Genomic DNA, 24,357 nt, shown 5'->3' on the forward strand with positions numbered 1-24,357 from the left:
CAAATCTTATATTGTCTGCTAAGAAACTATTTCAGAGAATGCTTCTATGAAGTGCTGGTTGACTATTACAAAAACATTTGTCTTTCCTCACATATCAAATTATTGAATAATGGTTGACACTGCATCTCTGACACATCTGAGTTAAACGTGGAGTAGATTGAAGTGGCTGGGAAGGAAAATGTAGAAAGAGAGGGAGAAAACAAAAAAATAAAATGAAAGGCGATTTTGTTATATAGATATCTGTATTTTGCATCTTGATATTTAAAGTGTCTTGTCAAACTGCACTATGAACATCGAATATATTTTACATTGCTTTGTTTCAATTAACACATATATGCTTGTTCTGCAGATTATGCCACGATCAGTAATAAAATGAAAACATGTGAGGCTCTTGAAACCAGGGAAAATATTTATCATCTCTATGAGTTCCTTCGAAATGCGATCACAGCGATAGCTGTTCTGAACTATCCTTATCAGACTGATTTCATGGGACATTTCCCAGCAAACCCGGTGAAGGTAAGGAGTTGGTAGGAGGAATCTAAATCAGTAGTTTTCAATCAGGGAGTTTTCTTTGTTATTTTTGATAAATTACATTTAGAATATAAGACACATTTCAAGAAATAACATGCAATAGATAAATCAATGTGATTAGGTTAAAAAAGAAGTTGATGATGGGTAGGTAAAATGGAGTTGTCTTTGCATAGTTATATTCTAGTGGGTAGGGGTAGTTTTCCCCATGAAAATTGGATCAATGATACTGTTAGGCAGAAACCTGTGCAGTTCCCTTGGGGAACACTGCAAAAGATTTAAGACTACAGGTAGAGCAGTAAACCCCTTTGGTAGCAGTCTGTACCACCCAGATTTACCTGGTAGCTGTGGCTGAGCAGTCAGACTTCTCTCAAGAAGAGTTAGGCAGTATGCAAAGTATACACAATATGTACCAAAACACAATAGCACAAGCAAACACTGACCAGAGCTTGGTTTCAAAAGTATATAGTTATTTATTTAAAAACACATAAGTTAAAAACACTCTAGCAAAATATAGTAAACACTTCAAACACAGTTATAATGAAAGCAGATTCAATCCTTTCTCCTATCTAGACAACTCTAGGTTAACACCACTTAATTAAAACAGAGGTGAGTGCTTAACGTTAGATGACACTCTAGTAGTTTCCAAGAAAGGGAGAGAAAAAGCAGAAATGGGTTAAACACACCACTCTAAGGTCCAGAACACTTGCAATAGGCTCAAAGAAGCACAAAGTCACAGGTGAGCAAAAGTCACTAGGCAGGGCCCACTCTTAGAGTAGCCGGAGCGAAAATGTGCCCAAGATCACACTGTTAGTTAGAGATTCAAAGTCTGGCAAGGAGTCAAAAAGAGTTTAGAGTGGCTCAGAAAGTTTAGCCAAAGTGTCCCAGGCACTCCCAGGTTCGAAAGCCGGGGACTAAATCTACCCCGTACAGTCGGTGGCAAGGGAAGCCAGGCGGAACACAGTACCTTAAGCGGAAAGGATCCTCCAGCGGGGGCAGTTGTTCCAGGCAGCGACAGCAAGGCTCGACGTCGGTCAGGGGAGAAGAATATCTCGCTGAAGAGCAGAAGAGAAAGGTCGTAGCACTGCCCGGGAAGAAACCAGCCGCGGAGTTCTCCGGTTAAAGGGTTGGTACCGACTTTCGCGGTATGGGGGTAAAGTGTGGTATTCCGGATGCCGGGGTGCTTGGCACAGGCAAGGCGGCCACGAGATACCTCAAAGAACGGAAAGAAGGCGAAAACTGGTTGTCCCCACCAGTCAAGGGAAGGAGCCACTCCGTTAAGAGTTCTCCTCGGTCGTCGGGAAAAAGTGGTGAGACGGTTCAGCAGGGCTCCACCGGGTGGTGTCGTCGAAGCAGGTCGGCTCAGCTCTTCCCTCGTCGGATTCTTGGTCCTGTGGCGACTTCTGAAGTCCCAGTCCCCAAAGCCCTGCTTTTATGCAGCAAACCCCCATTCACCCAGCCTAGCTGTCACTCAAACATGCTAAGTGGTGAGCCGGGCGGCTCACCACTTGGGCCAATCAGGACGGAGTGCGACTTGAGTTACCAAGGTAACTCAGTCCAGGGTGCCTAAATCCCCCTCCACCCCTCCTAAGTACCCCAGACAGAGTGGCACCACTTTGGAGGGCTTCTGTGGAGAAGCCCGCCAAAAGTGGAACAAAGGGCTCCACTTTGGGTCAGAGTTACAGAGGCGAACACCAACGCCATTTTAGAATCAAGTTTTTGGCAAAAAGTCCCAACCGGAGTTATAAAAATAAATATATAAACCGGCGGTATGTTTAAGGCTACCGTAAATAAATAATTAAATGTGTTAGCCTAAAACAATGGGAAATCCCATAGGGAAATATTCGCGGTCGAATATAAAAAGTAGTTTCCACTGCCACCAGCCAAAACTCGATCAGGGGGGACGGAGACGTGCCCCCTCGACTAACAGACCCTGGGGCAATCGAATTGCCCCAGCCAGTACGTCCACAATATGATGGTTTGTACTGGTTCTGTTCAGGATTCCAGACTAGCAAAGTCTTTGGTGACTTTACATGCCCTGGGAGACAGTAGTCAGTCCCAGGGTATGGAGTCTATGTTGGGGAGTCCCTAGGACACCCCTGGGTCACGGCACAGAGGGTGCTGTGTGACCCACATCACAAAAAATACATGAGGCCCTATGGAGTAAAAGACCCCATAGCCCATTCAACACAAGGTTTAACCAAGAAAACACACTTCAACATGTCCAAGAGTGAGGGTAAAAGAGTCTCACTCTTGGCAGGAGAAAAAAATTAAACCCCAGAAATCCAGCAAAGCTGCTGGGGGACTCACTAGGTAGGGAAATTCAGCCTAAACAGAGAATTCTCCCTAACACTCGCCCCCCCCAGACTAAGGGACAGGAGGATTTAATCCACTCCTGGATGAACCTCATACCTCTAGTCGATGATATACATCCTAGAGAGTCCATCAGCATTTTGATGGTGACACCTTGACCTTTGCTTAAGGGAGAACTCAAAGGTTTTCTTTTGCAAGCTAAAGGACCTACAAACCCTTTGAGGAACATCAGTCTTTTTGTTATAGGGGATCTGGTTGACCAGTCCCTCAGAAGTTGGTACAACTTCTGAACCTATGTTAGGCTTTTTGAAGGGGTCCTTATAAAGGATTCCCTTAGATCTAGAGGGGCCTCCAAGGTTCCTCACCACCTCTCTTGTGGGAGCAGGTTGGGTCTTAGGCCTCTTGGTTGGAGGGGTTGGGGTTAGGCAATGTACCTGCTTCCCCTTCCTCTTAGATCTACCCTTACCTATTTTGGGAGTTTCCCCCCTAATATTAGGTTTTGAGTTGGGGTCTTCAGTAGAAGGTCCAACAGTCTGAAGGTTTTTGGCCTTAGACTTTTCTTTTCTGGTTTTCCACCAGCACTGAGAATTACCAGTTCTCTCAGGTTCAGATAGGGGCCTAGTTGGTCTATCCACCTCTTCCTCAGAAGTAGGGTGAGTCAGAGACTCTGAGACTAGGGGAACAAGGATGGAGCTTGGTTGGGGCTCCCATGTTCCTAGCATACTATCCTGAAAGGTGCCTGGGTTAGAGGTCAACTTACTAACACCAGGGCTTGTAGTGGGGTTCTCAGTAGAGGGTCCCACAGGCTTAGAAGGGTCCTTCAAGGTAGCCTTTCTAGCCAATTTGGTTAAGTTCTGCTTCTCCATACTGGGAGGCCTGGGGGTATGTGACACTACTCCTAGAGTTCTTAGGTCATTCCCCAACAGGACCTTCCCAGGTACCTTAGTCTGAACACTGACAGGGATCCTCACTGTCATGTTGTTACACTGAATGAGGGCTGGTAGGATAGGAACCATTGGGACAGGGCCTCCAGACATCTTAGTGGGACCTTTGGGTGCTTTGGCCACATCCTCAGGTTGAAAGAAGCTTTCATCCACTACTGTTCTGCTGGCCCCAGTGTCTCTCCTGGCAGGAGTATCCTGGCCATTGACAAGAACACTGTCCACATAATACACCTTAGAGTTAACAGGTAGGGAGTTATACACAACCCTATTCTGGGGACTAACCAGACCCATAGGCTCTAAGTTTACAGTTGCTTGAAGACCCAAGGGTTCTTCAGCAAAGAGTTCAAAGTGGGCACTAGCCATCTGTACTTCATCCTCAGGAGTGAAGGCTAAGGAGACTGTGCTGATCCCTGCAGGTTTACCCTTGCACTTGGGATCTCCTTTGATATGGTCAGTACCCTGACAGACATAGCATTGTCCAAATGCTCTCTGGAAGGGTGGCTTGTTCTGACCTCCTTCTGGCTTGTGGCCAGAAGGTACACTAGCCTGATTCGGTTTACCCTGGGGCTTACCCTGGTTATTTGGTTGTTTGTGGCCCTCTTGGGTATGGGAGGTATTAGAATTCTCTTTGGAGTCCTTTTTAGGCTGTTTCTCCCCATCCTTCCTCTGAGTTACCCCAGAATCCTTGGGAGTGGCCCTGTTGGCAACCCACAAGTCAGCAGCCTTAGCTAGTTTCCTAGGATCCAATTCCTGTGAATCAGCCAAGTGCTGTCTGAGCTCAGGAGAGCAGGCATCATAAATTGACTCCAACATAAAGAGATTTCTCATCCCCTCATAAGTGTTCACCTTGTAACCCTTAATCCATCCCTCTAAGTTTTTCAAACATTCACTCACCCAGGTAGCCCAAGGGGTACCATCATGCTTTTTGAGGTTCCTAAACCTCTTAAGATACTGGGAAGGGGTCTTCCCAAACCTAGCTATCAAAGCTAGTTTCACACATTCATAGTCCTTCCTATCCTCCTCCCCCATCTCCATTACCACATCAGTTGCAACAGGGGGGAGCCTAGAGAACAACCAGGTGAGTAAGTCATTTCCTGTGATGTTCTGGAGCCCATGATTATATTCAAACAGAGACAACCAATCCAACACATCCAACTTAGGCTCATACATACCAACCAATTCTTTAGGCATCCGGGGTCTTTTAGGACTGGAACTTCTAGAGGAGCCAGAGAGAGAAACATTCTCAACAGATAATTTCTTCATTTCTAAGTCATACTTGAGCTCCATTTCCCTTAGCCTTAGTTCTTTGTCAGTTTGAGCATTAAGTTTCTTATACTCCAATTCTAGCTTCATTTTCTCCAGTTCAAAGTACTGAGGACTAAATGTGGGACCTGGTAAAGGTCCAGTAGGCACAGCAGGTAGAGCAGGCAGAGGCCTAGGGGGGACAGTTACAACAGCCTCACCCTCCTCTTCTGACTCTTCCTCAGAAACATCAACATTTTGCTCCATGTTAACTTCAACACTGTCATCTACAGTTGCTGGAGTGGTAGGTTCCTCTGAACTATCACCCAGACTTTGGTTAGCTAACAATCTTTCAATCAGCTCCATTTTCTTGCCCTTAGTCAGGAGATCCTTATGTTTACAGAGCACTCTTAAACAATCAGCAGTTTTGGCTGCAAGGGACTCTTGACTATAGCTTTCTATAACTGACATGTTAGAGGTTTTACTTTTTCAGTGCTAAGCTTTGTGGTTAGTTGCACTAAGGTATCTAAAGCACAATAAAATGTATACTCAATACAAATCCCACCGCTGTACACCAGTGTTAGGCAGAAACCTGTGCAGTTCCCTTGGGGAACACTGCAAAAGATTTAAGACTACAGGTAGAGCAGTAAACCCCTTTGGTAGCAGTCTGTACCACCCAGATTTACCTGGTAGCTGTGGCTGAGCAGTCAGACTTCTCTCAAGAAGAGTTAGGCAGTATGCAAAGTATACACAATATGTACCAAAACACAATAGCACAAGCAAACACTGACCAGAGCTTGGTTTCAAAAGTATATAGTTATTTATTTAAAAACACATAAGTTAAAAACACTCTAGCAAAATATAGTAAACACTTCAAACACAGTTATAATGAAAGCAGATTCAATCCTTTCTCCTATCTAGACAACTCTAGGTTAACACCACTTAATTAAAACAGAGGTGAGTGCTTAACGTTAGATGACACTCTAGTAGTTTCCAAGAAAGGGAGAGAAAAAGCAGAAATGGGTTAAACACACCACTCTAAGGTCCAGAACACTTGCAATAGGCTCAAAGAAGCACAAAGTCACAGGTGAGCAAAAGTCACTAGGCAGGGCCCACTCTTAGAGTAGCCGGAGCGAAAATGTGCCCAAGATCACACTGTTAGTTAGAGATTCAAAGTCTGGCAAGGAGTCAAAAAGAGTTTAGAGTGGCTCAGAAAGTTTAGCCAAAGTGTCCCAGGCACTCCCAGGTTCGAAAGCCGGGGACTAAATCTACCCCGTACAGTCGGTGGCAAGGGAAGCCAGGCGGAACACAGTACCTTAAGCGGAAAGGATCCTCCAGCGGGGGCAGTTGTTCCAGGCAGCGACAGCAAGGCTCGACGTCGGTCAGGGGAGAAGAATATCTCGCTGAAGAGCAGAAGAGAAAGGTCGTAGCACTGCCCGGGAAGAAACCAGCCGCGGAGTTCTCCGGTTAAAGGGTTGGTACCGACTTTCGCGGTATGGGGGTAAAGTGTGGTATTCCGGATGCCGGGGTGCTTGGCACAGGCAAGGCGGCCACGAGATACCTCAAAGAACGGAAAGAAGGCGAAAACTGGTTGTCCCCACCAGTCAAGGGAAGGAGCCACTCCGTTAAGAGTTCTCCTCGGTCGTCGGGAAAAAGTGGTGAGACGGTTCAGCAGGGCTCCACCGGGTGGTGTCGTCGAAGCAGGTCGGCTCAGCTCTTCCCTCGTCGGATTCTTGGTCCTGTGGCGACTTCTGAAGTCCCAGTCCCCAAAGCCCTGCTTTTATGCAGCAAACCCCCATTCACCCAGCCTAGCTGTCACTCAAACATGCTAAGTGGTGAGCCGGGCGGCTCACCACTTGGGCCAATCAGGACGGAGTGCGACTTGAGTTACCAAGGTAACTCAGTCCAGGGTGCCTAAATCCCCCTCCACCCCTCCTAAGTACCCCAGACAGAGTGGCACCACTTTGGAGGGCTTCTGTGGAGAAGCCCGCCAAAAGTGGAACAAAGGGCTCCACTTTGGGTCAGAGTTACAGAGGCGAACACCAACGCCATTTTAGAATCAAGTTTTTGGCAAAAAGTCCCAACCGGAGTTATAAAAATAAATATATAAACCGGCGGTATGTTTAAGGCTACCGTAAATAAATAATTAAATGTGTTAGCCTAAAACAATGGGAAATCCCATAGGGAAATATTCGCGGTCGAATATAAAAAGTAGTTTCCACTGCCACCAGCCAAAACTCGATCAGGGGGGACGGAGACGTGCCCCCTCGACTAACAGACCCTGGGGCAATCGAATTGCCCCAGCCAGTACGTCCACAATATGATGGTTTGTACTGGTTCTGTTCAGGATTCCAGACTAGCAAAGTCTTTGGTGACTTTACATGCCCTGGGAGACAGTAGTCAGTCCCAGGGTATGGAGTCTATGTTGGGGAGTCCCTAGGACACCCCTGGGTCACGGCACAGAGGGTGCTGTGTGACCCACATCACAAAAAATACATGAGGCCCTATGGAGTAAAAGACCCCATAGCCCATTCAACACAAGGTTTAACCAAGAAAACACACTTCAACATGTCCAAGAGTGAGGGTAAAAGAGTCTCACTCTTGGCAGGAGAAAAAAATTAAACCCCAGAAATCCAGCAAAGCTGCTGGGGGACTCACTAGGTAGGGAAATTCAGCCTAAACAGAGAATTCTCCCTAACAGATACTATTGCACAATTAAAGGTTTTCATGCTTGTTTGACATTTCTGGAGCATAATACAAAAGCTATATGCCACAGCCCACTGTACATGACGGTGTACAGACAATAAAGATACCTTTCGCATGTCTTATTTTGTAATTTTTACAATAAAATGTATTGAAGTTTTCACATGAGATTGTTGAGATAGGTGCCTTTCTATTTGTTACAGTCCCCCCACGGCTCTTATGATACACGTGTACCTCTGTACCTTCACAATGGTGTCCAATCTAAGCTGTGAACAATGTGCTGCTGTGCGTACTAAAGGTCTAAGTCAATCTGCTTTCATGATATATTTCATATTTGTGACTATTGCAGTTGAGAAATAGAGACAGACTCCCAATTGTTCCTATCATTCTGAAGTGATGTCAGGAGGCGGGGGAGTAGTTTATAGTACATTACTTCTTGTGCTTATATTTACATTTGAAGTGTTCATAGTCTACCAGAGCGCTTCTAGCCATGGTATTTACGTTTTTAGATTCCTGTCATGTGATAGGATTTCCCTTTGTATCTCTCCACATAAAAAGCCGATAAACACCTTAATCAACAGTTCCACATCCTTAGTACTGAGATGAAGCATTAGCATGCTTAACACTTTAGCATCTTTGTTAGTATCAGTATTTTGATTGTTTCCGATCTTATCCCAGATGGACAAATTAAGCGCATTCCATTTATTTCAGTTAGAGCCATTTCCTTCAGTTTGCTCTTTATATTACTGGATAAAAGTATTTTGTACCTCGAACTTTTGGTCTTGGAACCAGCAGTGAAATAGAGAAGCAGACATTGAAATGATCTCTGGCTGAGAAGGGTTAACTTTGAAGTTGGAGAATTAGTTCAATCAGGCCAAACAGGTGACCTGAGAAGGATACTAGCTGATAACAAAACTAGTAAGTCATCTGCATACCATAGCGCTTTATACGTGCATTCATGACATTATAAACCCTTAACCTCCCCACTAGCATGTTTAGAGCAAGCTAAGTGTTCATTGAAAAGATTACACATACTTGTCATGTAAAAAACTGGATGAGGAACTTCTTGGAGGTAATCCCGCTGACCAAGACCTGTGCTCTAGCTTTACCATACAGAGCTTGAAAAAGGTTCAAGAAGTTTGGAACAAAGTAGAGTTTGTGGAGGACATCACAAAAGGATAGGTCTAACGATTTTGGAGGACAGCACAAAAGGATAGGTCTAACTAACTAGGCCAATTTTTTTTCAACATTAATTCTTATAATAGGAATGGGTTCAGGATTGTTTTGGAAACAAGTTGATGACAAGGGGGTCTTTTTAGAATGAGTGATGCGGAAAATGAAAGTGGAAAATTACCTTTATGCTTTCCTTTTCCACTCCATCTCATCTTTGTGCCATTCAGAGGTGTAGGAGAGCAATGACGCTGAGTTAGCATCTCTGTAACGCTCACCTGGTTCCCACGGAGGCGCAGGTCTGGCTTCGAGTGCTGACGCTTCTTCAATGGTGAAGCGCAGGACTCTGAAGATGGACAGGAAGGGCCCTCTAATCTGGCTTCTCCGCTCATAGGAATATACCCCTGTGCGTGAAAAGGGAGTATTACCTACTGACTGAGTTATGCTCAAGCCTCCCACTCTCTTCCAACCCTCCACGATACCCTTCCACGATTCCCCGTGAAGTCTCACCTTAGGGTCTGAAAGGACGAGCTCTCCATCCTGCTTCTGACGCAGGGGCACGTTGAACCCAGTTACTTCACTGGATTGAGGTTGGATGGGAGTTCAGGTAAACTTGATTATACTGGTAAGGCGCTGTAAAAGTTCTGTTGCAAGTTCAAAAGTTCAAGCTTTAAATAATAATGTTCATTGTCTTTTTTCAGGTGATGAATGAAGATTCCTTTGGAGACTTCTTGCAACAAAGCGCTAATGTTGATGTCTTTTCCTCATAGGGGCCGGGGTTCGGAATGCCGGAGATATGGCGCCGACCCGAAGTGAAACGTGCAGTTCCAGTAAAGATCTGGTAAGTCCTAGACGAGCGCTCAGGTAATGTTTTTGCATTCGCTCATCTAATGTCTTTGTCTTTTTTCCCCATAGGGGCCGGGGTCCGGAAAATGCTTGGAAGCAGCAAGACCCGAAATGAAATGGGAATGACCCAACAGGTAAGTCTTAGAAGGAAACTGAGCTTTTCCTATTCCCTTCCTTCTCTCACCTCTTATTCTTGTCTTTTTCTCTAGGCTCTGGGAAGTGGCTGTGTATCCGGATGATCGCTGCTGAAGATGGAGGAACCCAGGAAAGGTGAGTGAAATGCAGCGCTGCAGCAATCGTAACCAAATGCTTTTAAAATGATGTCTTCCCTTTCAGGATCGTCGGTGATGTCTCTGTGGTACAGATTAGCTGGTAGGTCTCTTGTCTCCCTTTGCAGGTGACCCAGGATGCTGACAGGCGTGGCTGAAGTCCAGATGCAGGAGCTGACACGGTGAGCGTCCAGCTGCGAAGAGCAGAACAACGCGAAGCGTGAGTTGCTGATCGGGTGTGGTTTAAATAGCTTTGGAAGAAGTTCCAAGTGTGTATCCTTCCTCCGATCAGGTATGTATCCTTTCCCGACCACACCCGGGTGGAAAGTAGTCCCACAGGTAAAGTAGTTCCTATTCAGGCCTCAAGAGGGCCTGGATGTGGCAGCATGGTCTGCATCAGGTAAGTGCACATTAAAACACTTGAACACATGTGTAGCTTTATGAGCCTGGCGCCTAAGGCGCCAGGACAGAGGTCCAACATGAGCCTGGCGCCTAAGGCGCCAGGACTGCGTCCAAAGGGCCCCAGTTTGGGCCCGCTGGCACTCCCCTGGGGGAAATGATGCCTGCCTCTGGGGTTGCTGGCTCCTTGGAGGTAGGCATCATGACAGTACCCCCCCTCAAGGCCCCTCCCAAGGTTGTTCCCTCCGGGGGTTTGGGCTTGTTCGGAAATCTCCGGTGAAAACTTTGTACTAATCGAGGTGCGTGGACATGGTTACTAGGCTCCCACGATCTCTCCTGAGGTCCATATCCCTTCCAGTCAACAAGATAGAAGAGTTTCAACTTTACCACCTTGGAGTCTAAAATGTCTTTAACTTCGAATTCTAATTCCCCTTCAATTTGAACTGGATCTGGAGGCTTGGACAATCGGGTTCCTGGTTGTACTGGCTTCAAAAGTGATGCATGAAAAACTGGATGAATACGCATGTTGGACGGTAGATCCAGTTTAAAGGCCACTGGGTTGATTATAGCTTTGATGGGATAAGGTCCTATGAATCTGGGATTGAAGGTTCGCGGGCCCTTGAGGGGTAAATGTTTAGTTGCTAGCCATACCTGGTCTCCTACTTGGTAAGGAGGAGTTTTACTTCGGTGCAAATCAGCGTTTTCTTTATACTTTTTCTTGGCTTGCTGTAAATGAGTTGCAGCTCCTTTGAAGGCTCGGGTTATTGTGGAATGCAGATGATTTACTGCGGGCATTTCCAGGGTCAGAGGTGGATCTAGGTCAGAGGTCCGAGGATGGTGACCATACAAAGTATAAAAGGGGGTTTGTCCGGTTCCAGAATGCACTGAATTGTTGTATGCATATTCTGCGATCCAAAGGATGTCTTTCCAATTTAACTCGGATTGGTGTAACATGCACCGAAGATATTGCTCGAGAGTCTGATTGGTTCTCTCGGTTTGTCCGTCGGTCTGGGGGTGGTGGCTGGTGGATAACCGCACATCTATTTGTGCTAGTTGGCAACACTGCTTCCAAAAATGTGAGATAAATTGACTTCCACGATCTGAGACTAAAATGTAAGGCAAACCATGTATGCGAACTATATTCTCCAGGAATTCCTTGGCCAAGGTGGAAGCTGAAGGCAAACCCTTTAAAGGGATAAAGTGGGCCATTTTGGAGAATAGGTCCACAATTACAAGGATTGTGTTGTAACCAGCACAAGGAGGCAGATCTGTTATAAAGTCCATTGACAGGGTGTGCCATGGTGCCGGTGGAATATCCAAGGGTTGAAGTAGGCCGGCTGGCCTTTTCTTTTGAGCCTTGTTTTGGGCGCAAATTCCACAAGACAGTACAAAAGACTTTATGTCTTTTCTCCAAGAAGGCCACCAGAAGTGGCGTTTGATTTTTTCCTCCGTTTTAGCGATACCAGGGTGTCCTTCCATTAAAGATTCATGATGATGGGCAATAACAAGTTCTTGCAATTCTTTACTTGGCAGAAACAACTGCTCCTGGAAGTAGGGTAAGTCATCCTTAACGGTGTAATGAGGACCCTTTCAACTCCATTCCAATAAGGTTGAAGAGTCTAGAAGTTGTTTTACTTGCGTTTGGATATCCTCAATAGATTGCAATGAAGTTAAGCCTAAGATTCTTTGCTCAGGTATGATGGGCACAGGTTCTAAGCTCGAATTAGGTTCTTCCATGCCAATCCGGGATAAGGCGTCTGCTTTTCCATTCTTGCAGCCAGGGCGATAGGTAATTACAAAATCAAATTCCGCAAAGAATAGAGCCCATCGGAGTTGTCGTGAAGATTGAGCTTTGGCCGTCTTTAAATACTGTAAGTTTCTGTGGTCCGTAATTACGGTGATGGTGTGTCTTGCCCCAAGAAGGTAGTGACGCCAAGCCTTGAAAGCAGATTTGATGGCCAGTAACTCTTTATCGGTAATTGCGTAGTTGATTTCAGGAGGAGAACATTTTCTGGACCAAAAGGCCACTGGGTGTAGTTGGTTAGTTTTTGGGTCTCTTTGCGACAGGACAGCTCCCATGGCCGAACTGGAAGCATCGGTTTCCACTATGTACGGGAGATCCGGGTGCGGGTGCTTCAATACAGGTGCAGAGGTGAATTTGGTTTTCAGGTCCTGGAAGGCTTGTTCGGCCTCAAGAATCCATTTGAAGCATTTGTTTTTCTTTAGGAGAGCGGTGATGGGTTGGACTGTTCGGGAAAATTCCGGGATGAATCTTCGATAGAAATTGGCAAAGCCGAGCATGCTCTGAACTCCCTTCACCGAGCTTGGAGATGGCCATTTGTGGATGGCGTCCACCTTTCGCCAGTCCATTCGGACTCCTTGAGGTGTCAGGATGAATCCGAGAAACTCAACTTCTGTGGTATGAAAAACGCATTTTTCGAGTTTTGCAAATAGTCTGTGCTGGCGCAGTTTCTCAAGAACTGCCCTAACATGTTTTCTGTGATCAGATTCTGAAGAAGAGTACACCAGGATGTCGTCAATGCAAACAATGACACAGACAACGATAAATTCCCGAAGAACATCATTCATAAAGTACTGAAAGGTGGCAGGTGCATTGCACAAACCGAAGGGCATCACCTGATATTCGAAGAGCCCAAATTTGGTGCGGAATGCAGTCTTCCATTCGTCGCCTTCTTTTATGCGCACCAGGTGATAAGCTCCTCGGAGATCTAACTTGGTGTACACACAAGCGTCTTTCACCTGGTCGATAAGCTCAGGGATCAAGGGCAGAGGATAACGATTCTTAATCGTTATTTGATTTAGGGCACGATAGTCTATACACGTTCTAAGGTCGCCTTCTTTTTTTGGCACGAAGAACAGAGCTGAAGAGACAGGAGACTTGGACGGGCGAATAAAACCATTGGCTAGGTACTGATCTAAATACTGACGCAAATGCAGGTTCTCAGGTTCCGTAAGAGCATAAATCCTACTACAAGGTAGTTGAGCATTGGGTACCAGATCGATCTGGCAATCATAAGACCGATGGGGAGGTAACGTGTTAGCCTGTTCTTTCTGAAAAACGTCTTGGAATTCTTGGTATTCAGACGGTAGCTGTACAGGGGTGGAAGTTGCTGTGGCTAGACCCATAGCTGGATTTCTTGGATAACAAGTTGGTTCACAATCAGGAAAACTTATCTTCTTTGCTCGTCAGTCAATTCTGGGATTATGTGTTTGTAACCAAGGAATTCCAAGAATTACTTGAAATTGTGGGGCCTTGATCACATCAAACACGATTGCTTCCCGATGTCCATCCTGACCCACCAGTGTCACTTCAACAGTGGAATGCGTTACAGGCTCTGAGGCTATTTCGGTTCCATCTACTGTAGTAATGACATCTTGGGTTACTTTCGGGCGGAGAGGAAGCTTAATCCTGGAAGCCAATTCACGGTCTATGTAATTTCCAATAGCTCCACTGTCGATGTATGCTTTTATAGCATGCAACTGCTGAGGCTGTTTTAGGTCCACGAGCACCATTGGCATGACGAAATGCGAGGTCAAAGAGTTAGTTTTCAAGCTCGGCAAGCAGACCCCTACGCTTGCCGGGCTAGGTCGTTTCCCGAATCAGGTGTCACTAATTCGTTATCAGTAGCTCCAACCACCTTCTTAAGTGGTTTAACTGGACAATTTCGAAGAAAGTGACCGGAAGTCCCGCAGTACAGACAAAGTTGCATTTGCCGCCTTCTCTCTCGTTCTTTCTGCGTTAATGGTCCTTTAACACCACCGATTTGCATAGGTTCAGATACGTCGGTACTCTTGGAGGTAGCGTGGGTTTTGATTGGTGCTCGGTTTTCATACTTGAACCGATCTGCTTTTCTATTTTGAATTCTGTGATCAAGTTGAACCACCAAGTCAACGTAGTCTGCGCAGACCTGGGGTGGGTTTACTATCTGAGCTAGAACATCCTTAAGCTCTCCGCGCAGGCCTCGATGAAACAATGTGATCCTTTTGCTTTCTGGCCATCCAGTTTCCACAACCAGTCTGTTAAAGGTGGCTATGTAGGACAGAAGATCCTGATTACCTTGTCGTAAGGATAGCAGTTCGTTATCAAGGGCCTGTCCTTGAGAGTGTCGCGCGAACAATCTTTCCATGCTGGCCTGGAAGCCCTGAAAATTCCAGAAAATGGGATCATCCTGATTTACCAATGGAATAGACCAACCGGCAGCACTGCCACAGAGGTAAGATAGTATAAAGGCTACCTTGGTCTGGTCGTTAGGGAAGGCTCCGGGTCTGCATAGAAAGTGTAAACGACATTGGTTCATAAAGATGGCATATTTCTTGGGATCCCCCACAAAACGTTCAGGCGGGGCCAAAGGCATGTGTCCAGGTAGATTAATTTGTACCAGGTTACTCAAACCCATTGATGTGGAAATGTCTCCTGAATTAGGTAAAGGAGTGTGCCCTGCCTGGGCCTGTAATAACCTTTTGGCTAGGTCATCAGTTCTTTCCTTAGATAAGATCAGTTCTCTTTTGAGAGCGTTAGTCTCCTGGCGGGCTGAGTGCACCTCTGCCCGTAATTCCCCCAAAAGCTGGGCCAGCTGGTCAGTCTCGGAAGTCTCCATAGAGCCCGGGTGGGAAATTGTGGGTAGGCTTCGCGCTCTGTAACGCTCACCTGGTTCCCACGGAGGCGCAGGTCTGGCTTCGAGTGCTGATGCTTCTTCAATGGTGAAGCGCAGGACTCTGAAGATGGACAGGAAGGGCCCTCTACTCTGGCTTCTCCGGCTCGTAGGAATATACCCCTGTGCGTGAAAAGGGAGTATTACCTACTGACTGAGTTATGCTCAAGCCTCCCACTCTCTTCCAACCCTCCACGATACCCTTCCACGATTCCCCGTGAAGTCTCACCTTACGGTCTGAAAGGACGAGCTCTCCATCCTGCTTCTGACGCAGGGGCGCGTTCAACCCAGTTACTTCACTGGATTGAGGTTGGATGGGAGTTCAGGTAAGCTTGATTATACTGGTAAGGCGCTGTAAAAGTTCTGTTGCAAGTTCAAAAGTTCAAGCTTTAAATAATAATGTTCATTGTCTTTTTTCAGTTGATGAATGAAGATTCCTTTGGAGACTTCTTGCAACAAAGCGCTAATGTTGGTGTCTTTTCCCCATAGGGGCTGGGGTTCGGCATGCGGGAGATATGGCGCCGACCCGAAGTGAAACGTGCAGTTGCAGTAAAGATCTGGTAAATCCTAGATGAGCGCTCAGGTAATGTTTTTGCATTCGCTCATCTAATGTCTTTGTCTTTTTTCCCCATAGGGGCCGGGGTCCGGAAAATGCTTGGAAGCAGCAAGACCCGAAATTAAATGGGAATGACCCAACAGGTAAGTCTTAGAAGGAAACTGAGCTTTTCCTATTCCCTTCCTTCTCTCACCTCTTATTCTTGTCTTTTTCTCTAGGCTCTGGGAAGTGGCTGTGTATCCGGATGATCGCTGCTGAAGATGGAGGAACCCAGGAAAGGTGAGTGAAATGCAGCGCTGCAGCAATCGTAACCAAATGCTTTTAAAATGATGTCCTCCCTTTCAGGATCGTCGGTGATGTCTCTGTGGTACAGATTAGCTGGTAGGTCTTTTGTCTCCCTTTGCAGGTGACCCAGGATGTTGACAGGCGTGGCTGAAGTCCAGATGCAGGAGCTGACACGGTGAGCGTCCAGCTGCGAGGAGCAGAACAACGCGAAGCGTGAGTTGCTGATCGGGTGTGGTTTAAATAGCTTTGGAAGAAGTTCCAAGTGTGTATCCTTCCTCCGATCAGGTATGTATCCTTCCCCGACCACACCCGGGTGGAAAGTAGTCCCACAGGTAAAGTAGTTCCTATTCAGGCCTCAAGAGGGCCTGGATGTGGCAGCATGGTCTGCATCAGGTAAGTGCACATTAAAACACTTGAACACATGTGTAGCTTTATGAGCCTGGCGCCTAAGGCGCCAGGACAGAGGTCCAACATGAGCCTGGCGCCTAAGGCACCAGGACTGCATCCAAAGGGCCCCAGCTTGGGCCCGCTGGCACTCCCCTGCGGGAAATGATGCCTGCCTCTTGGGTTGCTGGGTCAGACCTGGCTCCTTTGAGGTTGGCATCATGACAATCTCCCTTCTGCTTTCATCCTCTATCTCAGAAGAGCACACAGTTTTGTTCATGAGATTTTCATCTAGGTGGAAAACCAAAGGATTCCAACGCAATATGTAAACCATTTTCCATTTACACCTGGTAAAAAGCAGGCAGATATACGTTATAAAATGCTGCCTGAAAAAAACAATTTGCAGGCATCATTTTATTTCTCTCAAAGCAGAGAGTAAAAGTGCAGAGTAAATGCTATTTCTCCTTAAATTACTTTGCACAATTACACTCCTCTGTGAGAGGGTTTAAAATTGCATGGAAGGGTCCAGCAAGGCGTAAGCGTTGGTGGTCCACTGCACGCAATCAGCATATAGTAATAAATGACCCCCGTGTCAAAACTACTACGATCACACTAAATCCACTCTGATTTATGTTGATCAACTGTGGCATAATTATTCCCAACTGCATGTTATATATTTTAACCAATAGTTTAACATCAATATTTAATAATGAAATTTGGCAAAAGTATGGGCAAAGGTTTGGGCGTTTTATTATTATTTATTTATTTGCTTATGGTTATTGCTAACCTTTACAAAGATTTAAAAGATTAGATTAAAACATGTCAAATAAAAAACAAATCAATATCTACAACAAAGAATGAAAGAAAAAAATGTGCAACATATATACCAAATAACCATCATTACATAAAAGAAAAGAGTCTACAACAAAGAATGAAAGATAAAAAATTTGCAGCGTATATACCAAATAACCATCATTACATATAAAAGGAGTCAACCTATTCACAACTTAAAAATCATATCATCAATCAAATCAAGTCAAAAAGAAACTAGTCAAATCAGTGCAATACAGAAATAGATAATAAGGACAAGAGGCGGACGTTTCTTAATGTCGTCAGATAGAGCATTCTATTTATACACTTATTTAGTCAGCATTTCCACCTGATGTTCACTTTGTGATTCTAATTTGCATACATTTCTCAGGTACCTCACAATAGCTATCTGTAATGATTTATCTTTTCCATGTAACATTTTCCACCAGAGTGAATCCAGGTTAATTAAGCCCGTAGATTCAACACATTTGCTAAAGTGCTGTATCCGCTGTGGTCTCAATACTTGTCAATCCAGCATCAAATGCTCCAAAGACTCTGTTACTTCAGATTCCTCACAAAATCTGCAACTTTGAATCCGCCCTAACTCGTTACTTCGAGCATACAGGATTTGTCTAGTGGGAAGAACATTGCACCTGAATCGCGTAAATAAGTGCCTGGCCAATTTGGCAGGGAACAATACAAGATATGATTCAGCACTGCCCAGATTTTTATAGTGGGTTACCATGTGTTTTTGGAACCTTTTAGCTCCCACAGCACTCATTGTAGTATCCCAGTCCCCCCATTCCAGGCATCTTTTTACTTTGTTAGGGTTAAACATTAAGAGTTCAAGTGTAAGGCCCAAGGATTCCAAATAATTCATGCATTCATCCTTGAGTTCGAGTATATAGGCAGAAGTAGAATTATTACTGCGTATACCCGACATCAAGAGATCATATAAGATTCCTCTCGCAGTTGTAACCAATTTCCTGAGTAAGGATAGTTTTTTCCATATTATCAGACACGAGAGAGAATTTAGGCCTAATTCATAACCTAGTATTGCCAACGGTAAACACTTCGGTAGAAAAGATAAGATTATCCTTAGTAGCCGTCCTTCATATTTATTCAATTCTTCCATGAAATATCTGGGAAAAAACTCCAATCCGTAGCAGAGTTGTGGTAATATTTTTTGCTTATAATGGCGTGAGGCGGGTAGAATAGAACATTTTCCATATTTGCAATAATTTTTTTTTTATTGGAGCATTAGAGGTTTGATTTTAACATCCATATGTTATTTATAGAAGGATTTCTGTTTATTACCAAAGATGGGATAGCCCAAGTATCGTATGTTATGCCTTACCACCAGATTTATGTGGTTAAAAAACCAGGAATATTGTTTTACGTAGGGGCGCAGATGTAATCTAATAACAACTGTTTTGTTCTCATTAATTAGTAAGTGATTTGCTTCAGTGTAATCTCGAAATCTGCACAGCAGGCACTGTAGCCCTGTAGGAGTGTGATTAAAAAGCCTGAAGTCGTCTGCATATGCCGACCAGCAGATTTTAATTTCCTCAACCATTAGGGGTGCAAAAGCCACCACTTCCAACCCCTCCCTTACATCAGAGAGATACAGGTTGAATATGGTGGGCGCAAAAACGCACCTCTGTCGTAGGCCATTCGGTGCATCAATTGAAGTGGAGAGACTACCCTTGTTGTTCAAACGGACCTGCAGTTGGGATCCCTCATGTAGCTGTATTAAAATAGAGAGGAGTGCAGATGGCATTCCCAGTTGTTTTAACTTTCCCCACACGGGAGTTCGATCCACTTTATCGAACGCCATTGACAAATCAATGGATGCGATGTAAATTGGCGCAGCGTCCTTTCTCCATGCTTTATCCTGCATCACGGTTAACAGCAGCCTCCCACGTCAGTTCCCACATTTTCCTAAACCCAAATTAAAACTTGGACAGGATGTTGTTTTTATTAATCCAGCTATGGATATGGTTTAGGATAAGCCCTGAACATTTTTTTGAGTCTGCGTCCAATAAGGCTGTTGGGCTATAGTTTTGGAGCGGTTACCCTTTTTATATATGGGTATCACGTACGAGGTGTGCCAAGTAGCTGGAATGATATGAGACTGAAGAATATCCTGAAACAGCACATACAATATTTTGGTCCACAGCTGTTTATTTTGCTTGAATATGACATTAGCCAAGCCGTTTGGACCAGCTGCTCTCGAGCTGGAGGCCCTGTTTATCAAAACACCAATATCCTCCTGACTGATGTTAATATTCCATTAGACATTATGTAGATTCAATGGAGCTTGCTGAATGCACCGTCTTGATTGGTAAAGGTTGCCAAAGTGCCCACCCCACTGTTGGTCTGAAATTGCAGTGAAGAGTGCCATGCAATTCAAAGTAGCCTTATTATTAACCAGTGCCCCGAAGGATCTGGATGTATTATCCTGCAGTGCGCAGAGGATGTTTTCCCCATCTATATGATATAGCATGACTCTGCGCTCCTTGATCTTCCTTTTCCAAAGGTTGGCAGTCTGTTTTTTTAGGGCCAATTTCTTCGCCAGGGGGAGTGTGGCTTTGGCGAGCAACCTCAAAGATTTTTGTCTCTGATTTTTATATTTTCTGATTACAGGATCATAAGAATGGAATGTATATGATTAATCCTGGTCCGGCCTGGTTTAAGAGGGACTGTCGTTTGTGTGATCACATTTCGCACATAATGTGAAAAGGAATATTTAGTGTACATTAAGTGCTTTTTCCCCAAGGTAGAGGAATTAAAGTTGTCAAGAAAGACCACATTTACTTTTTCTACATTGCCTCTGTGCCACACAATTCTGTTTTTTGCCTGGTTTGTTTCTAAATTCGCTAGGCTCGGGGGACTGCTACCCAGAACCCCACTCCCCTCAAAATTCAGATACAGACTCTTGTGGTCACTGCATTTCATCTTCAGCAATTTCAAGTCCTTTACCATGCATATAAGTGGATCTGTAAGATATAATCAATTGCACTGGTTTGTGTCCCTCTAAACCAAGTAGAGTAAGGGGCTTTACTTCTCCATGGGCCCATTGTTGTTGACAGACGCCATGACTCCAGAAAAACCCTCCAAAGGTGACCTTGTGAGGATTTTTTTCCCTGTTTCCAGTTCGAAATACCATCGGCCTCAGCATTAGTGGTGGAGGAATCGTTGTTAATTCCGACATTAAAGTCCCCTGCAATTATCATTACCAAATTAGTAGAGATTTCATGACACTTCATCATCAGGTCCCCCAATATTTTATGCTCTTTGTCAATATCCAATTTCGGGTTCCAGTAGATATTGATAATCAAATGATTACATTCCCCGATAAACGTGTTGTGTTCTAAACATAATAGCAATAAAAGGCACCAGTCTGAAATCCTGTAAGTTTTGATGACTTTTGGGCCCCAATGATGTTGCAACTGCTATAAGTAGGCCACCCACTGGACCTTGCTTTGCCACAGAAGAATAGACAATGAAGCCATCTAAAACAAAATCAGTAGTGAACCAGGTTTCTTGTATACAAAAAATAAAACATTCTTTAAGTAAGGCACAGATTTCAAATAGAGTTCCTCAATGACCAATTCGCCTTCGAATTCCAACTTATCAGGGGAAAAGTTGCACATCTACTAACTATTAGGCTTCAAACCCTGAAGTTGTGATATGGAGTCTCTTAATTGAAGGGCCAGCCATCTAAAGTTAGGCTCTCCAAAGGTGCTGTCCGTTCTATTGACATTAGTGCCCAGTTTCTCATTCACAATCAACCCCCTCCCCACCTGGGCAGGGGGGCCCCTATCCGGAGCACCCTCTCCAGGTCATAACCCAATTTATGGAATTAACTGCTTTCTTTCAAGACTGCCTCCGTGATGCTGTTAGAATGGAACACAACGCTTACATAATCATATTTTACCGGGTGCACAAAATCCACCAGCTTAATGTCCCCCGTAGTAATAAGGGAAAGACTTGGGATTTCCCCAAGAAGTGCCAAAACCGTTGGTCTGTTCAGTGACGGAGGTCCTCCCTTGTCAAAAAGGTAATGTAAGAGTATTCTTGGGAATTCTCCACATTAAAAGGGGCGATAATTTATTGCTACTGGTCGAGTGGCCGCTGGTAACAGATCCGACTGGCCCCGTGGAGGCAAAATTGGATGAAGTCCACTGTCCTGACAATCCGGGCCCAGTTTGTCACCCATAGCTGTCATATTTAATTCCCTATCCCCCTCCAGTTCAATTTGCACACCATCATTCAATAAACCCCAAACTGTATTTACAGCCTTAGGATTCTGGTTTTGGAGTTCTTCACTCACAGCCGGATAAGTTGCCTGTGTTGGGAGTAGGGTTACGTTAGGGACAATTTCATTCTGAACAGCATTCTCATGGCCATCAAGCATTATTTGTATGACTCTTCTAATGACCCGTACCATCACAGGACCACCTTCCAAAAGGTTTACAGCGGGAACAACTTCTCTAGGATTCACACCCCTAAGGGGGTTAGCACAAACTAGAGATTCTATAGCTCCCTCTTTAATCTGGGGTTGCAAGCATCTGTTGCGCCCGTAACAATTGGATTGAAAACACAGTCGCGCGGGCTTCGGTTCATTGACAAGGTGCATAGAATGTACATTTTCATTGCTTGCTGCTGGTTTATCTAAGTTTGATGTAGTTGTTAAATCCATTGAAGTGACCCCCTCCCTGTGATCTTAATTCTCTATTAGGGAATGCCTCCTGTGGCCATGAGAATCCTCTATTGTCCTTTGAGGAGTAATACCTTTATCTGTGGGAGTAAGTAATGTTGAGGCTGGGGCAGTCGTCGTAGGTTCCAGCCGCTTTGTTTTTTTAGAGAAGAAATTTAACAGGCTTCCCTGCATATTTGGGTCTGGCATCATGAAGCCCCCGATGTTACTAATAGGACCTCTCATTGGGCGCTTTGTGCCCTTGTTTTTTAAGGTCTCAGATAGCGAGTCTGGGGCAGCAGTGCCCCCGACCCTCTACACAGTAACACATCTGGTCCCTCGTCTACCTCAATAATGTCAGAATCTGAGTCTTCTGCGTCACCTCTCAAGAGCCATCGCCAATTATTTCTCGAGACTGTCCTGTCTCCGTTTATGTCCTGCAACATTCTTTCTGTTCTGTAGGGTTGTTTTCTTTCTATTATTTTTGTTTTTATTTGTATTTTGATTCATTTGTTTCTGCTTCACAATTTTATCTTCATTTTTCTTACCTTAATTTTTTTTACTAGGACCAGCTTTCTTGGGGTCCTCATTCATTAACACATCTGACTCTTCATGGGATTCCGAAGGAGCGGGCATCTCCATTGGACATACAGTAGGATTGAGTGCCCCCCCGGGGCCCCAAAGGAGCCAACGAGGGCTCAATTGGATCCAACAGGTTAGAATTGGCCATTCCACAGTTACCCATAGAGTAGTTTTGTCTTTCCACTGCAGCTATAAGCTGCTTAAATAGGATGGTATGCAGTGTAAGTTCACTTAATATCAAACTATTTATAGAGTCCTCTTGTACTGGCCCACCCATAGACTCCCGGCCCATCGGTTGTGCCGAAGAGAGCTCCCATTCCGCCTCCTTCCCCAATGGATACTGAGATAGAGCCAGAAGTGAGCTGTTAATCATTTCTGGACGACAATCACTTTCATTTTCATCCAGAGAAAGGGTTTCTACTGGTTGACTAACACCTTGTGAGATGTTACCGGGTTCCCCCGAGTCAATTAGCAGGATAGACTCATCTGCAACCTTCCCATCCTCCACCAAGTTCAAGACAGCATTTTCCACAGGGGAGGGAGGCGATAGGGGTAAGGGCAGTTTGTAGGCCATACTACTAGTACCTGTAACAGGGGTAAATACCAAAGGTGCGGACAAAATATCATCAAAAGGGACGGCCACAGCCCTAGATTCTCTCCTTGTCAGAGGTACGGTCCTCTTATAGCTATACATTTCTCACTTATTTTTCCTCATGCTGCTCACATGAGTAAGAGTGACCCAAAACACGAGCAAAAAAAAAAACTCTGAATATACAGAGTGTTAAGGGGGCACGAGCGATTTAAATCAAGGTAAAGTGTTTACACAGGTTCCCCAATAAGAAACACTAAGTCACCTGAATAAAGCAAAAGAGATGATAACAGATGGCCACATAACCTTCATTGTGCTCAGGCCCGTGCCCCGCGACCACGCCGAACAGCCCATCAGCACTTGCAGGGCACTTCCGGATGCGCGAGCGGATGCGCGTGCACCCGTAATTTGTAATTGGCGTCGGGTCGCGGAAAGCAGGGGGCGTGGCGCGCACGCAGGGAAGCTGCAGGAAGAGAAACAGGACAACGTAAGGTTCCCGGCCAGTGTTTGCACACAGCGAAAATAGTCCCTGCACTCAAGAGACGGGCAAGGCAAACACAGACAAAGGTGTGGTCCACAAAATTAGGTAAAGTCAAAGTAAAGTCAGTAAAATCCACTGGTATTTACTCTGGTTATAGTAGTAGCCTGAGCTGTTTCACCTCAGAAATTAGCGGTAGAGTTTCTTCTCACGCATGGGAGCCTACCAAAAGCTCCCCAGAAAGGCGTGGAAGAAGTAGATTTCGCCGAGCAGCAAGGACAGCGTAGATAGCCCAACAGCACTTGCAGGGCACTTCCGGATGCGCGCGCGGATGCACGTGCACCTGTAATTTGTAATGGGTGTCGGGTCGCGGGAAGCAGGGGGCGTGGCACGGACGCAGGGAAGTCTGGTTGTAGTAGTCCCCTGGGCTGTTTTGCCTCAGAAATTAGTGGTAGAGTTTCTTCTCACACTTGGGAGCCTTCCCAAAGCTCCCCAGGAAGGTGTGGAAGAAGTAGATTTCGCCAAGCAGCAAGGACAGCGTAGACAGCCCAACAGCACTTGCGCATTTTTTGTGGTCCTTACTTTTCTTAAAGATCAGGGTTAATAAGGCCCTACACAAAGACTTCGGAACATCCCCATGTCCTGGAATAACCCTTGCAAAATGGGGGAAAACAATATTGCTAAAGGCTTGATAGAACTCCACAGGGAAGCCAATCGGACAAGGGCTTTTGTTTGATTTCATTAAGTTTATCTTGGTGATATCTAGATCTAAAGCTGTCATTTCCACTTCTGTTAGGATAAATAGGTATATTTTTGGCAAGAAACCTCTATGTTGCTTCTGAAGTCCTGAAAATGGCAGCCGTCTAAATAAAATTATAGTACCT

General features: G+C 45.1%; 1 protein-coding gene across 1 annotated transcript in view; it reads left to right on the plus strand.

The window, feature by feature from the left end:
* Nucleotides 1-24,357, plus strand: part of DPP7 (dipeptidyl peptidase 7) — a 3,316,481-nt gene that overhangs the window by 1,606,334 nt on the left and 1,685,790 nt on the right. The window contains exon 6 of the mRNA XM_069612152.1: nt 350-516. Within this exon, the coding sequence (XP_069468253.1) occupies nt 350-516 (167 nt within the window). The remainder of the gene's footprint in view (nt 1-349; nt 517-24,357) is intronic.

This window comes from Ambystoma mexicanum, chromosome 8, assembly GCF_040938575.1.
Source record: "Ambystoma mexicanum isolate Mex_15411 chromosome 8, UKY_AmexF1_1, whole genome shotgun sequence".
Lineage (NCBI taxonomy): Eukaryota > Metazoa > Chordata > Amphibia > Caudata > Ambystomatidae > Ambystoma > Ambystoma mexicanum.